Here is a 15,994-nt window from a genome sequence, read left to right as displayed (position 1 = left end):
CTGGAAGGCGTGTGTTGCTGAGAAGGGAGGTGTCTTAGTCGTTCATCTGGAAGGCGTGTTTGGTTAGATGTTACTGAGAAGGGTGGTGTCTTAATCGCTCCTGTGGACAGGGTGTTTGGGGAGATAAGAGAAGCAGGCCCTGCCACAGCTCTGTAAGGCTTTGAATGTGAGTGAGGTCATTGTTTGAAACTGACTTCAACACAGCAGGTAGTGATTTTGTGAACCCCCTTAAAAGGACTTGAGGGGTAGATGACAAACTTGTTTTACAGCTCGAATTTTATTGGGTATTTTGAGTGAGCCGCTGCCTTTTTTACAGTTAGTCAATCTGAGGTTCAGTTCCACCCAAACCAGTGAGACCAAAAACTGATCCTTGTTTTTCTTTCCTGGATCAAAAAAAAAACCACACACCTTGATAAGTTCAGATTCAGCGCCCCAGACGTTTTTTGTTTTTTTTTTGGCCCTCCTCTGTGCCAGGTTTCTCAGACAACTCTGAGTGGTGGAAGAAGAAGGCCGATGTCAACAAACTGCTGTGGTTTTTTGAGTGAGAACTGGAGGGAACGCCTTGGAATTTACCCCAGAGTGTGTGTGTGCAGCAGTGAGGCTCAGCCCCCTTTGTTGGAGTAAACCGTGGAATGTATCCATGACAATAGCCCCGAACCTCAAGACGTGACTCAAGCGGTTTAATGTTGCGGCGAATGCCTACGAAGAACATCTCAGTCGTGCGTCTCTTGTGCCCTGACACAATCACTTCCTGTCTTACACAGATTTAGGCTGCTGCAGATACTTCACTGGCTACATTTTGAACAAGATACTTCCAGTGTTATAAAAGATTCAGATGATAATTAGGCTGCATATCAAATTTCATTATGTTACATTTCATTTCGAACTTCTTTGTTCAGACATTTCTTTAACTTGTGGGTCATTATCAAATATATAGAATAGAATAGTGGCCAGTAGAATAGAATAGAGTATAGTAGAGTAGAACAGAATAGAATAGAATAGAGTGCAGTGGAGTGGAGTGGAGTGGAATAGAATAGAGTAAAATAGAATAGAGTAGAATAGAGTAAAATAGAATAGAGTAGAGTAGAATAGAGTAAAATAGAATAGAGTAGGAGTAAAGTAGAATAGAATAGAATAGAGTAAAATAGAATATAGTAGAGTAGGAGTAGAATATAATATAATAGAAAAGAAGTACAGGTCCACATCCTTTTATTCCCTTCCCCTAACTTGTGGGTCATTATCAAATATATAGAATAGAATAGTGGCCAGTAGAACAGAATAGGATAGAACAGGATAGAATAGAATAGAATAGAATAGAGTGGAGTGGAATAGAATAAAGTAAAATAGAATAGAGTAGGAGTAGAGTAGAATAGAGTAAAATAGAATAGAGTAGAATAGAGTAAAATAGAATATAGTAGAGTAGGAGTAGAATAGAATAGGAGTACAGGTCCACATCCTTTTATTCCCTTCCCCCTTTTAGCACGCGGGGAGGGAACACCCTTTACGTCATGGTTATTTTTTGTATTCATGTGTTTTTAGGATACACCCGTGAAGTTCCCCTTTCTCCATGGAAACAGTTTTGGAGACATCTCCGCTTCACAGGGAGGATCCCTCTGACTGGCACTGCTAGACAGACTGATGATGTCATGTACTGCGTAGTAAAACGACACCTCAGTGTTTTAATTAAACTGTTCCAAACTCATCGATTTGATTATTGTTGTTGTTTTTTTTACTCGGAAACCTTTGTTATTGCCATCTTCTCCTGTCGGTGACTGGGGCTGACTTGACACTGCCAGAACATAAAAAAAGCACATATTCCGGTCTTCACTTTCAAAATAAAACTATTATTAACGAACATGTGCTGCAAGGTTGTTTTTTTTCGAGCAACACAAAGGACCAGAGTGTAGATAAAGCGCATAATTAAGGAGGAATCTAGTAATGGCAGCCCTAGAGGCGACGATTCTTTTTCTTTTTTTTTTCTTTTTTCGAAAAGGGAGAATTGGTGTGTTTTTTATTTTGGAGGCTGATTCACCTCACTTCCTGTATTATCTGCTTATTTGAGGGCGGCATGCGGCTATATACCGGGACAGTAGAAGTGCAAGTGGGGAGTGGGAGGATCACACCGGATAACTTGCTGGTGGCGGCGCGACTCTCCTGTTTATCTCGAGTCTTGTTCTGAAGACGTTGGATTGTGGAAAAAGCTGCTGGATCAGGATATTATATCGCTTCCTCCTGCTGTCATGGAAGTTTCACTGGACACCTGTGGACGGAGAATGGTCAAGTCTCTGCTGTTACTATACCTCTTTGTTGTGAGAGCAGCAGGTCAGTATTTACCGCCAGCCTTGCAGCCTTGGTTAACGCGATATTAATATTTATCAATTACCAGTGCGTCATGAGACTTCAATCATGAATAGCCAGGCTATATTTTCTGTCAACCCCAATTAAAAAAAAGCTAGTTATACCGTATTTTAGTAGGATAGTATGAGCAAAACTTGAATATCATGCAGCTATAATAAAAACTTAGATACCACAGGAGATTTAAAAAACAAAACAAAAAAACACTCCTACGAAAAGGTCACTATAAACTCACTACTGAAAATAAAAATGTGTAATCTTCTATGTCAACCCTAACGAGAAAGAACTACAATAATCCTATAGCCTAATGCATTTTAGAAGGATGGCGTACTGTAATATCACAGAAAAAGTTGAATATCATGCTATAAATTACACCATAAATTACACCATAGAAAAGAGAAAGTAATACCAACGGTCACTGTAAACTCATCATATGGTACCACAGACACTATAACTTTCTATAGGAATATCTTATGAATATTATAGTGATACCTAGGAGATAAAACAATACCAAGGTCACTATAAACTGTGTTGACTACCACAGACACGCTACTTCCTATAGGAATATAGTGATTTCACGTTTGGGAAGCTCTTTAATTTCTCCACTGAAGACAAAAGCCTGTGCGACTTAGTCATTTAGTCCATTAGAGCCCAGAGGAAAAGCAGGCTTGCCATAAGAATCCATCCTATTTTTTTTGCGCATCATTTTCTTATATGCCTGATGTCATCATTTGTAAATGGTCATATTAGTTGGCCTAACATTAGCCTAATTTACATTCCAATTTCTCCTTATAACTCATTACCTTTAAGGCTTTCAGATGTACTGTACAAATTGATGTATCCGATTTTGAAGAAAAAATATTACAGCATGATGTTGCCTGTCTCTTCAATCCCCTAGCGGACTGTCCCAAACCTCAGGGGACAGAAAACATTGCCTTAACCAATGAAGCACTTCTGAAGAATGATTTCCCAGATGGCTCTGAAGCTACGTTTGAGTGTGCTAATGGATATGTCTTGGAAGACGGGTCTGGGACTGTAACCTGCACCAACGGGGTGTGGACCACACCACAGCTGAACTGCATAAGTGAGTCCTGTCCACTGCTATTAACTCTCATCACACTCAGCGTTGCCCTGCTTCACATTCACACCTGCCCAGTTCAACCACAGTTTTCTACTGTTGACCACCAAGCAGCTTTAGGCGGATACATTTTTTTCAAAGCTCTCCAATGGAAGAAACTGGAGATTAATGTTGAATTGTTGAGTTTGTTTGTTTGTACATTACAGAGAAAGACTGTGGTCCCCCTAAACCGCAGCAGCATATGAGTTTTGACGTAACTGAAGGGACCCTGTTTGGTGCCTCAGTACGAATACTTTGTGATGAAGGGTGAGTATGAAAGGTAAATTGCACCCTAGAATTTTGCATGTCATTCTCCTGTATTGGACAGCTCATTTGTTATTTCATTATTTGTGAAAATGAATAGCTCTCTCTTGAATTCAGAAAAGCAAGTGATGATATGGAGCAGCTCCACTGAAAATGCATGGGAGGCATAGATAGAGTCATGTTCGTTTCAGTTTTTACACCCGAGTGAGCTTTACTTTGTTGTCGTGCGAACGGTTGTCTACCAGACAATGCACGCATGTTGCTGGAAAATCAACTTAGGGAATTATAGCGTCCACAAAGTTGATTTTCTAACGGAATCAGTCTTAAAATATAATCCACAGAGCCATGCCAGAAAGTGTTGCTTCATGATATCATAGATCAGAAACTTGGCTCTTTATGTTTCCAGCTTTTGGAGAGGCTTGTTGATGTGCACAATTCTTGACTAAACTGTCTAAGAATGTAGGAATAGCAGGCAATTCTGTTTCACGGTTGAATCTAGGTCTATAGAGTTGCATTACATATATTTATTATCTTTACATTACATCACAAAAGCATCGCTGTATAAGTATATTATGAAACACAATCCTACTTTGCACCTCTTCTTCTCTCAACAGCTACCGACTTAGTGGGACGTCCTACAAGCGGTGCTATGCTACAGGCTGGTTTGGGAGAGCCAAATGTGAAGGTAAATTTCTTTTATTTCTTTTCTTTTTTATATTTCTTGAAGCCACAACCAGGAGAAATAAAATAACTGTTCGATGTATTACTGGAGATAAGATGGCAGCTAGTGTTAAGTTATGGCTCGTGCAGCAATGTGGTTTTTGGAGTGTATCCGGTCTTTGTGGGGTCATTCCCAGTGTCTTTTTAAGTTCACTGATCCCAAAATGTCATGGATTCTTTTTTTTTTCTGTAGTCATTTGTATTAAGAATGTGTGTTAATACCTGTTCATTTGATTCATGAAAATGTTATGGCTTATTTCTTGTTTTTCATCTTTTGTATTAAGAATGTGTGTTAAAATACCTGCTCATTTGATTCCTCAGTTGTAACTTGTGCTAAGCCTGATGAAGTTACAAATGGCAGAAACACCTGGGATTCTCAGACAGACCCAATATATGGAGACACCGTACAGTACGTCTGCGATGAAGGATACACCCTCACTGGGAACCATATCATTAAGTGCAGCAGAAACGGTCAATACAATTCACCGCCTCCTGAGTGTAACGGTAAGCCCACTGGGTGGATGCTCTTGACTTGTTACTGGAACACACTAAAGGGAGGCAGGGCCAGGTGGAGAAAAACAGGATAAAAAGCTAGCGAGGTGCACACTTGTCCCATGTACATTACCCTACCAACAGCATATTTTTTAGATCGTCAGTGGATCAACTTTAAAGAGTAACTAAAGCCTGTGTAAAGCCTTCTGCTATTGGCTAATCTTGAGTGCCAAGTGATGTCAGGCTTTACTCAGGTTTGAGTTTAGAGTTAAGTTATCTGTTGATCTTTAAAGTATCCGTTTTATATCTTTGTTAGCCCGTGATGATGGTAGTCATATCAGCTTTTACATACAGAATTTGGCTATAACGTGGTAAGAATTAATAACTTTGCCATGCTTAATAGGAATAAACAGAGCTAGCGGTATCCTGTAAATACCCAAATGGACTGTGTTTATCTATTGTATACTATCCCCAAAAGAATATATTGCATATTGGCATTGCCATGGTTTCATTGAGGTCGGCCTGTATTGAACACACTGCTGGCATGTCATCTTTGATCTTCTCCACATATTCTTCTGGGTCTTTTAGGAAGTAGTATTGAAGCTGCTCTTTGCTCCAGATCTTTCTTCACCATTCCTATCAGAGGTCACTTCATGTCATGGGTTTGCTTACTGACACACTCGAGCTGTCCTCACCAGGCTTATTATGACCAAAGACAAGCTTTTTGAGGAATGTGAAGGTTTTTTTTTTAATCATTTTTAAGTACTTTTCTTTCTGGTTCCACCATTTTTAGTTAAAAGCATAGCTTCCTATAAATGTGAGGACGGTTACATATTGCAAGGCACAGCTGAGCTGATGTGCAAAATAAATGGATGGTCCTTCCCATTTCTGTCATGCATTAGATCTCAGAGTGTGGCTGTCTCTGTTTATTAGTATAATTACTTAGTTACACATGACATGAAGTACACTGCACAAAGATGTTATTCATGCATTTTTCTTTTCAAAAGGTCTTTCTTGGGTACAGCACATGCTGCATGAATGAATAATGTACATGCATGATGCACAAGTCTCAGAAATGGCTTTTGAACTTGATTATTGATCCTGTCCCAAACCCCCAGAGGAATTAAGAATCTTTCTCTTCATAGGTGGCACAGATATTTTGACAACAGTGGATAATTTCCTTGTGGCAGTGGCCCCCACTACCACAGATTCCTCCGCCACACCCACAACTCACAGAGATAAAATTTTCATAACCAGTGCAACTCCAACTGCCTCACCTCCAGTACGAGCTACAGAAAAAGGTCTCAAAACAAAACCATCAGCACTTCTTCAGCATGATTTGAAAATCTCTTGGGTGCGGTGCTTGCTGTATGAATTAACAATGTACACACGCTGCATGCATCTCAGGAATGGCTTGTGAACATAATTAGGCACATTTATCCTGTCCAAACTCCAGAAGAATTAAGAATCTTTCTCTTCATAGGTGGCATTTTCCTGGCAGACATTTTGACAACAGAAGATAAAATTACCACAACCAGGGTAACACCAACTGCTTCACCTCCAGTTCGAGGTATAGAATGATTTCACCAAACAGCAATGAAGACTTCATTCAAATTGTTTTTGTTGTCAAAAGCTGCAGGGAATGGAATAAGATGAAATACTTTAAGTAATAATCTACTCTCCCATGGATTTTCATCTCCCATGAGGGTGCAGGTGCCTCTCAGGAAACCCTTAGGCCACTCAAGTGAATATACTCATCAGTATTAGACAGACAAATCTTTTATTTCTAGTTAGTCAAAGACTTGTTATTTTTAATTGCTTTCACGTGTTTCAGTGGAGGGAAGGCATAATTTCATGTTGTCACTGTCTGGTGAAAACCCTGTAACTCCAATTTTGGTGATTTTCATGTTTTAATTTCAGTTGAAGGATTACATGCTCCTCTACCTGTTTAGGAAATTCTACAACTTTTGGGTTTATGAAGCCCTTTAAAAACCAATTAGATAAACTCAAAAATGTATGGTTGCCAAGTCAAAACAAGGCTGTTTTTCCTTGACATTTTGGAGATACAAGGTTTTTACCCAACAACAGCAATGTGTAAGGTGGGGCTGGGAAGGCTTAAAATTAAGGGAACAAAATGGATTTCATTAAATGATCCCAGATCGAGACTAAAACATTTCTTTCAATGAAGACATAGATTTGTTAGTCAAACACTAGTTTTAATACAAGTCTGTGAAACTGGAAACCTCATAAGGAAAGTAATGGTGTGGATATTATGGAAAACACTGCAGTAGAAATGTAATGATTCCTGTGTTGCACTTGGTAGTTAATGCTGCAAAAACATTTACAAGGAATCAAATGATTTTACCATATCATTTCATAGCTGTCAGCGAACAGTCAACTCGGTCAGCCAGTCCTTGGATATACTCCTAGCACACTGAATGAGATAGATATTTAGTTGCAGTTGCCATTTTTAAAACTTTCCTGGAATACATGCAGCTACAGATTTAACCCATCAACCCTGTAATTTAACTTGGCCTTTTAATTTTCATTATTTGCAAAGTTGAATATGGGTATATATTAGTGGTTGCCATGTACTGAGTGTAGAGAACTCACAGACCCTCACAGAGCTGAGAAAATGTGGTTTAAAGTGTTTTCAGATTTATTTGAGGTAGCCTTGATGTGCAGCATTTCCATTAACATGTAGTTTTGGACCTCTCCCAATGAGTAAATTAATATTTTAGATTTTGTTTTTTTTTGTTTTTTTTTATCATGTTTTAAGTCCTCTGTGCCATACTAGAAAGTTAGTTTGTAGTGCAATAAGTGCTATTTTCCAGTCTCAAATGGCATATTTAAATAACAAAATTCCCCTTTAGGTATCAGTCAGTTCTTCTTTTTGTCTAAACTAGTGCAGTGCCCGTTTTTTTTTTGATGCCGGCTGAATCAGTCCAGTTGTCCTTGGCAATTTAGATAGTTTACATATATTTTACATATTTTCATTGCACTAATAAAACTACTGTATATTTGCAGGGAAGCGTGACGATGTAGAGACTAACGAGGACATTGGTGAGTTATTAAGCCCTAGTTATAAGATATTTACATGCGTGACTATTCATGTTTTGCATTTAACTTTGAATGTGTCTTTCAGGATATGCACCTGTTATTGTCAGTGTCATATGCACTCTAATAGGTAAAATATATTTATTATCTTTTGAATTCACATTTGACCTGTACATTGCAGTCAAAATACAAATATTCATCTTACTTATATTTTTGTGCTTTACAGTTGTAGTTACAGTCCTGTTCATTTCACACCGTTTTCTTCTGAAGAGGAAAGGGTGAGAACCAATATTCTATTATAACTTGTTTTATGCATGGTTTATGTTTTTCATCAAAGTCTGTTGCCTTTTCTGTCTGCATGTTCTGCTCTTTCTACATTTTGAGGCTTGATATGCTGTTTATACGCTCATAACTAAATGCACAGTAATATCTAAAGTACAGGAAAACATTATTACATATTTAATAAGCATAGCTTATAGTAAAGTAACCATGGCATCTAACATATCTCTTGACTTTGATCTTGTTAGTAACTAACTCTACTGCAGTTTCGATTTCTTTGCTGCTTTTTTCTTTTTTGAGCTGTTTAAGGAAATCGAGATGTCTGTGTTTGCTGACTTCTGCTGAGGAATGAGGGAAGTCAGGAGGAAATCCTTTAATAAGACCGGCCCTGACATAGACATCAGCATTAGAAAAAAGAAAATTCCCACGGGGTCAGAATGAGTCAGGATCACTTTAGTCAACAAGTACAATAAATGTACAGGAACTTGTCCTCATCACAACCGTGCAGAAACACAGTGACAAATTCCCTGATATCTGTGATTAACTTTTGTGCTAGAGATTCATGTTTTAAAACTGACAAACACATGTCCCTTCCAAAGGACAGATGCTGATAACACATCCATTTATTGAAGCAAATGAATCTCTATTTCAAAAGACAGATATCAAGGCATTTAAGCTTGCAGATAACACAGCCAGGTATCCTTCTTTTGAAATTCAGTTCTAACCCTGATAAGCCAAATAGCTCTGATTCACCCAGGGAAACTTTCCTTATCTTTATAAACAAATGTGTACTTTAGCTATTGCACCGAGCCAAATTTAAATTCTTTCTTCCCATAAAGTCATAACTCTCAAGATGGCACTGACTAACCGCTTACTTTGCGGGATGCTACACAACAAAACAAGAAACTGACATGTGGTCAACTAATAGAATAACAAATTAACATAACATAACTTAACAATTCTGACACACATTCCTTATTTGATGGCACCATAGCTCATATGACACCGGAGAAGACCTGAAGCCGGAGTTACTACAATTCCAAAATCTTTAGATTGACTGCCTCCCTAAGGTATCTGTCAATTCCTGCCTATTATTATCATCAAGAGCTAAAATAGCTGTCCTTTGCTTTCACTTATCAGAATACAGCTAAGATAAATCAACATTTGTGAACATGAAATGCGCCTGATATTACGAGCGAAGCCAAAAGGGCATGAACGGTGTTTCCCGCCTGTTCCTCTTTTGCAGCAGTGAGTAAATACAGCCCCGCCTCAACTATTTTCTCTTGATTTTCTTGTCAACACTAGCTCTGTCCAAATGGAACCGTGCCTATCTGCTGACGAGCATCTGTGACCTCGGGAGGAAGTGCCAACATCCGAACTCTAGCGGTGCCTCTCTGGAAAAAGAAGACACTTCGTCTGAATCATATTGCACTTCAAACAGCAGATGTAAATATCTCAGTAATGAAAAGCACTTTTTTTTGTAATGATTTATTTTTTATTGCCACTAAATTGTAAATATTTCATGCCACTATAGTATTTCTATTTTGTACGCTATTTATGTTGGAAACTGGAATAAACACAATGAAATTCCCACCATGTGTTGTGAAGTATTGTAAAATGATCTTAAGACAACCACAGTGAAAAATCTTATTATCTCACATTTACATGTTACTAAAGTTTTTTTGACAATAGAACAATGAAAAATAGAGTCAAAAGGCACACAATGCGGTCTGCAGACTGAAATGGCAACTGATTACGATATAATCAACTGCATTCTTCGCCTCCTGACTCTTTTCTTCATTGTCTATTGTTCAGGGGTCTTTTCTAGTAGGTTGTGTATTCTACCTATGAAGGAATAGCAATTCTTTATTTATGAGAAAAGAGCCTTGTGGAGTAAGCTAACACCAATAAACAAGTAAAAAACAGACATATTTAGAGTATCCTATGGTGTAAGTGAATGAATTCAATGAGCCACTGGAGCGGAAATCACTAAGATTTTTTGTAAAATTTTCATTGTGATATGGTGATATGTTGAGAAACATTTTACAAACTATGGCCAAACAAAACTATTTTATGGACTGTCAGATCTGGAAAGACACATGATGAGATTATACCAAGAAAATGCAAAACTGCATTTCGTGCTGCAGTGTACTGCACCACATATTTTGTGAAGGAGAAAAAAGCCTCCATTCAGTGAAATCACTTTGATGCCTAACTACATATTGAAGCATTGTTCACCTCTTACAGAGTAGCAATATTTATTAGTCTGTTGCCCTTGGGAGGCACGTAGCGGAGAATGAACACATTCACAGCCGTGGCAGCAGGGAAGAGCCAAGCCATTATCACGGCCTGCGTGTGGAGAGAAAAGCCCCGAACTAAAACGTGGTGACACTGTTCCATTGTGCACCGGTCTGCTGCTGTGCCAAAGGCTTGAACGGTGTCTTTTGTGATCACAAGACCCTTGAGAGGCCTTCTTGTTTCTACTCCGACGAGACTTTCAGGTCAAAAGAGCAAAGGTTTATAGGTCACAATTTACAGTTACTAGCGGTTTATGTGGCCATAAAGAAATAATTCTCAAGCTTTAGTTGGACTCAAAAGACAGAGACATTTACTTGTTCAAAGATGCCGGTGTAATTTTTCTTTGTTACTATCACCATTTTTGCCCATGATAATAAAACTATAAATAGAACTATAAACTATAACAATACATAGTTGTTCAAGCATTCAATCTACAACAATATCTGTGATAAGTTCCTAAGCAAACAAAGCATCACTGCAGTAAGCTACCAAATTCTCCCGCCTTCCTTTCTTAGATCTTAAATTTGATTGGATGAAAATCAATCACATCAGTAGGTCATTTTATGGGCAGTAATGGCGATAATAAAAAAATAAAACCAGTGTTATCCTTTAAGTGAAATCCATTGAAAGAGGAAACACAGTTTTAAAGTGTCGTCATAAACAGGATATACATCCATCAGTTTAGTTATGTAGGCAGACAGTTCATGACAAGAGCGGACAGGGGTTTAGCGGTCAGGGACATTTCGACACGGACACATGGCTTTGCTCAAGGGAACGTGGCTGTTGATGGACACAGTGACTGTTGGGGGATGGAACCTGTGACCTTCAGGTTACAGGGAAATCTCTCTAACCTGCCGCCCACGCCTCTTAATCCCCTCACACACACACACACACACTTCACAATAGACATCACAGTAATACAGCCAGAGCCATGTTGTACAATTCAATACTCACAGATAATACAATCAGCGCACTATGACTGTATAATTGTATCATGAATGCCCGGCTGTACTAGTCATCTTCATCAGCTGTGTGGGGAACATCCTTCTGTCAGATGTGATTGCAGCACAGGAAGTGATAAAGCTTGAGCCACAGCAGGAAACACGCTGCATGTCCTCCCTGTTTCAGCAAATGCTATTTTCCATTCACTAAAATCTGATGTATTGATTCCTCCTCCACCCACTTAGAAGCCCATTTTTTCAATGCACAAGTATAACTACACCCATAGTGAGGCTACTATGAGGATAAATCAGCCGCCTTTGGTTTTCCATTACAACAGTGTGCAGGTTTAGTCCTGTTTGTCTAGGAAAGGAGCAGGTTGATGCCATTTCTGTTGGTACTCTTATGAGAATTCAAATTTTCTTTTATCAAAGATGTTTGATGAAAACATTGGTTTTGTTTGAATGGTTAAATTGAAAGTTATTGCATTTTCAAAAAGCCATCATTTTTCACAGTTTCAGATTAACTCCAGTCAGTGCATCACAACTGGACTTGATTGGCTCTCCTCACTTAAAGCTACATTATATAAACTTTTTCATGATAAAATATGGCTGTACTTTCTATAATCTAAATAATGTGGTTGGGCTCAACAAGAGAAAATCCATCCATCTGTGCTGTATGGCAGCCCCTAGTTTGGCCCATTCCCCTACAACCAGTGATGGGAAATCTTAAATAAAAAAAAAAAAACAATCTAATGTTAGCTGGAGTCCCATGACAATTAGACACACTGCATAGTGACAATGTAAGCAGATGTTGGTTGTCCATTTCAAATACTGTTTTTTTATAAACAGATAGCTGCCACTGTCCCTGAAATAAATAATTGTAGCCTATAACAGGCAATACATGCCAGAGCCTTTTGCTCCCATTTTGCTCCAGTCTACTTTTCTATAGTTATATTTCAAACCTGGATCATTAGCAATCAGGTATGTTTTGACAGCATTGCAGAGTCAACATGGCAAGAAGCAATAGACCTTGACAAAAATTTTATCCTATAGCTATATAGCTATAAGCCCTATTGTTTGTGATTCATGTGTCTTTACTGAATCGATTTTCCACAGCTACATGACAGTAGTACAATACAATACAATACAATACAAGATAATTTATTATCTATTCACGTGGAAATTTGTTTTGTGACATAGCCGGCAGTACATTTAACATACAACATACAGTGCATCCCCACATATATCCCTCATAGTAACATCAATAGCCTAGTACTACTATTGTAGTACTAGTGCCAATAACTTGTGTCTGATTTTAGTAAGATAGCTAATTTGATATTTTTGTGGCCATATTATCATTAGCCTATTATGAAATGTGTGTTACACAAATGAAAAAATTGCACAAACATTACCTTGATTGTTGATGATTGGATTGGAAGATTGGTTATGTCACTATAAAGTGATGGGGAAGCCGGGAAGGATTTATGGGAATTGGCAAAATGGCAAAAAATTTTACCACTCCTGGCCACAGGCACTGCCAGAATGGAACATTTTAACAATTAAATCCTTCCAATCAATCCTTCACTCAGCAGGTTTACTTATATTTACCTCATTTGAATGAGAGGAGCTGGTATTATAAAGATTTAAATAATTCTTCGTAAATACAATGTCTATGTTCCCACTATAACTATAAAATCTTCCAAAACGATAACTATAGCTATATTTTTGGCTAGTTCTAAGAAAGGGGTGGGAGAATTTGGTTTGCTGCGTTTACCGAGGAACTTATCACAAATATTGTTGTAGTGTGAATGCTTGAGCAGCAATGTATCGTTATAGTTTACAGTTATGTTTATAGTCATCGTTCTAGATGTGAATGGGCCTTTAGACTTCAAATTCATTCAATAAATTCCCTTTTAACTATAAATACTATAAAATATTTGAAAACAAAATAATGAAAACTGAATAATATGGGACATTATACTGACTCCAACTGGGCACAAAAGATGATGGAGAAACATACTGTACCATACTGTGCTTTTGCCATGGATAAAAAATATATTTGTTGGCAGCAGTTAGATTTGAAACTCCTCTTTAAAGCTGCTCTCATGAGTAGAGCTGGTGATGTTCAACCTTAAGACAAACAAGACATAAATGGTTCCCACTGGCTCTGGGCATCAGGCCAGAAACACAGATGTTCAGCGTGAAGAACATGTCATCAATGTGACAATGATTTCAAAGTAGAGGTATACATCCTCTGAATAGACATTGTTCTTTCTAGGGGTCTAGTGAATAATATTTAAGTACTTGAGTTACCATACTGGAGTCTTTTTGTTTTGAGGAACACTTCTCTAATTGTAAGCACTTTCAGCAATATGCATTTTTACTTTTACTTGAGCAACCTTCTAGTTTTACTTGAGTCAGAAATGAGTATGTGACGTCAGCAGCATCAGCCATCAGGCCTTTACCTCCCACAACTGAACAAATTTCCTCAGTACTGTTGATCAATGATCACTCAGATACAGATTTCCAAGGACCACACCCCTAAAAAATAAATTAAAAAGGGAGTTGCGTGACTAATCGGGTGGAAAGTAACCACACACCACTGAATCATTTCCTAGACAAGTACTGTGACTTCTAGATCTTGACTTCACTGACCACCAGTAATTCTCAGTACTCCTCCCACATCTGCTGAGGTTAGGCAAAGAACTCTGAACGTGACTCGACGCAACCAAAGACACTAGACACACACACACACACCACATCATAGTCAACCAGGCAGGGCAAGTCAGAGCAGGGCAGGATGAAATCAAAAATTGATGATGTCAAGTCATTTTAAATGTAGACGCTCCCTTCTTGTGATTCACCCTGGCTCAGAAATGAAAGGATAACGAATGGGTATGCTCTTGTTTACTGTTGATATGGAAACGCTCTCTGCCACACACTCTGAATATATCCTCAGTCGTCTGCCAGGTTGGCTGCTTGCAGGGGCCTCAGTAATAAAAAATGGGGTCAAGACGGGAGTAGAGATTTTTCTCCCTTTCCAGGCTCAGTTATTCAGTAATATAAGCTTTTACAGTTGGGAACCTACACGCTTTGCTCCACTACACTTATCAAGTCATAGGTGCTTAATGAAATAAACCAGGGACCGGGATATCAAAATGAGAGATACAAACAGTGTGTATGGAGTGTGCTCTAATGCTCTAATTTTGGACACTGCTCCACAATGCCTCTCTTTATTCCCACAATATCCTCTCTATTCCTGTGTCTTGGTGGGTTAAGCCTCTAGTCCCACAGGAGTAATCCATGCAAGATGTGTAGTGGACTGCAGTAGCTGCTAACAACTGCTGTTTGGACGCTGTCACCCTCCAGGAAGAAAAAAAAAACATGAGAAGGGAAGATATGGGAAGCTAAAAGGAGACTGTTGCACTGTCTCTCATGGCTCAAGAGTGTTAAGTGACTCTAAATGTGATGGCTGGCCTGTAATTCATAGCTTTAGCTCAAATGGTACAGCCAAAAAAAAAGGCTGATAAAATAGACGCATGACTTGGCTGCTGCAGTGACTCTATCACTGGTCACTTTGTAGGACATTTAGACAACTGGGTGTTTATGTTGAAAGAGAATTTACACTGCCCGTCAAAAGTTTGTTTATTTTTACTATTTTCCACTTCCATTTTAAAATAATAGTAAAGACATCAAAACTATGAAATAACACAAATGGAATTATGCATTGACCAAAAAAGTGTTAAACGAATCAAAACTATCTTATATTTTAGATTCTTTAAAGTAGCCGCCCTTTGCCTTGATGGAAAGGCAAAGGCTTAAGAAAGAAATTCATACATAGGCTTCAACTTCACTATTTATATTTGTCTAAGAAACAAATTTCAAGCATTTAAGCATAAGCCTTTAAATCAAAATGGATAATGAAAAACATAGTACATTCAATGAGGTGTCCCCAAACCTTTGACAGGCACTGTATGTGTCTCAATATTCTAGCCAAAGTCAAGTGACATTGATCCAGTGGTCGGTCACATTTCTGATCCAATAAGATCAGGAATGTGTGTCTGAAGAGCACACATAATTATCCTTTTTAAATGGAAATGTGATGTCTTATGTACAGTGGTGATACAACACTGGTGATAGCTGCTCTACCTAGTCATTACATTAACCATGCAACATGATCTATTTTAATGTAACGGCTCAGGAAAGTACCTGCTCTGCATGTCATTCTTTGAACAGGGGGCTTTTTTTGGGCTCCCCACTCTTTTTGACAAGCTATCAGAAAGAGGACTGACAACATAATGATCAAACTCAGGCATCTCAACCCTTTGATTTATGTTTAAATTATTCACCCATTGCCTCTAACTTGGTATGCCAATCCTGTTATACACAGGGTTACAGACAACAAATGTGACATTTTATCACCTACAGTATGAATTGTCCCTCGTTGTACCATACAGTATTCATTTAAAAT

At 38.4% G+C, this 15,994-nt stretch overlaps 1 protein-coding gene across 3 annotated transcripts; it reads left to right on the top strand.

Moving 5' to 3' along the window:
- The first annotated feature begins 2,100 nt into the window (after positions 1 to 2,100).
- Positions 2,101 to 9,868, top strand: LOC139643836 (complement decay-accelerating factor). 3 transcript variants are annotated; one of them, XM_071519112.1, is made up of 12 exons: positions 2,101 to 2,322; positions 3,254 to 3,439; positions 3,640 to 3,739; positions 4,351 to 4,421; positions 4,778 to 4,960; positions 6,094 to 6,249; positions 6,432 to 6,518; positions 7,976 to 8,011; positions 8,094 to 8,135; positions 8,232 to 8,283; positions 9,279 to 9,354; positions 9,590 to 9,868. In XM_071519112.1, exons 1-11 carry the CDS (start codon positions 2,241 to 2,243, stop codon positions 9,334 to 9,336), a joined length of 1,053 nt encoding a protein of 350 aa, XP_071375213.1. In that variant the 5' UTR covers positions 2,101 to 2,240; the 3' UTR covers positions 9,337 to 9,354; positions 9,590 to 9,868. The 3 variants fall into 3 exon arrangements, with proteins under 3 accessions (XP_071375213.1, XP_071375215.1, XP_071375214.1); XM_071519114.1 differs by lacking the exon at positions 6,094 to 6,249; XM_071519113.1 differs by lacking the exon at positions 9,279 to 9,354.
- The last annotated feature ends 6,126 nt before the right edge of the window (positions 9,869 to 15,994 follow it).

This window comes from Centroberyx affinis, unplaced genomic scaffold (genome assembly GCF_046629955.1).
Source record: "Centroberyx affinis isolate AG114_WGS23_722 - 3 ecotype Tasmania unplaced genomic scaffold, CSIRO-AGI_Caff_v1 ptg000659l_1, whole genome shotgun sequence".
NCBI lineage: Eukaryota > Metazoa > Chordata > Actinopteri > Beryciformes > Berycidae > Centroberyx > Centroberyx affinis.
This window is presented reverse-complemented; position numbering and strand designations above follow the sequence as displayed.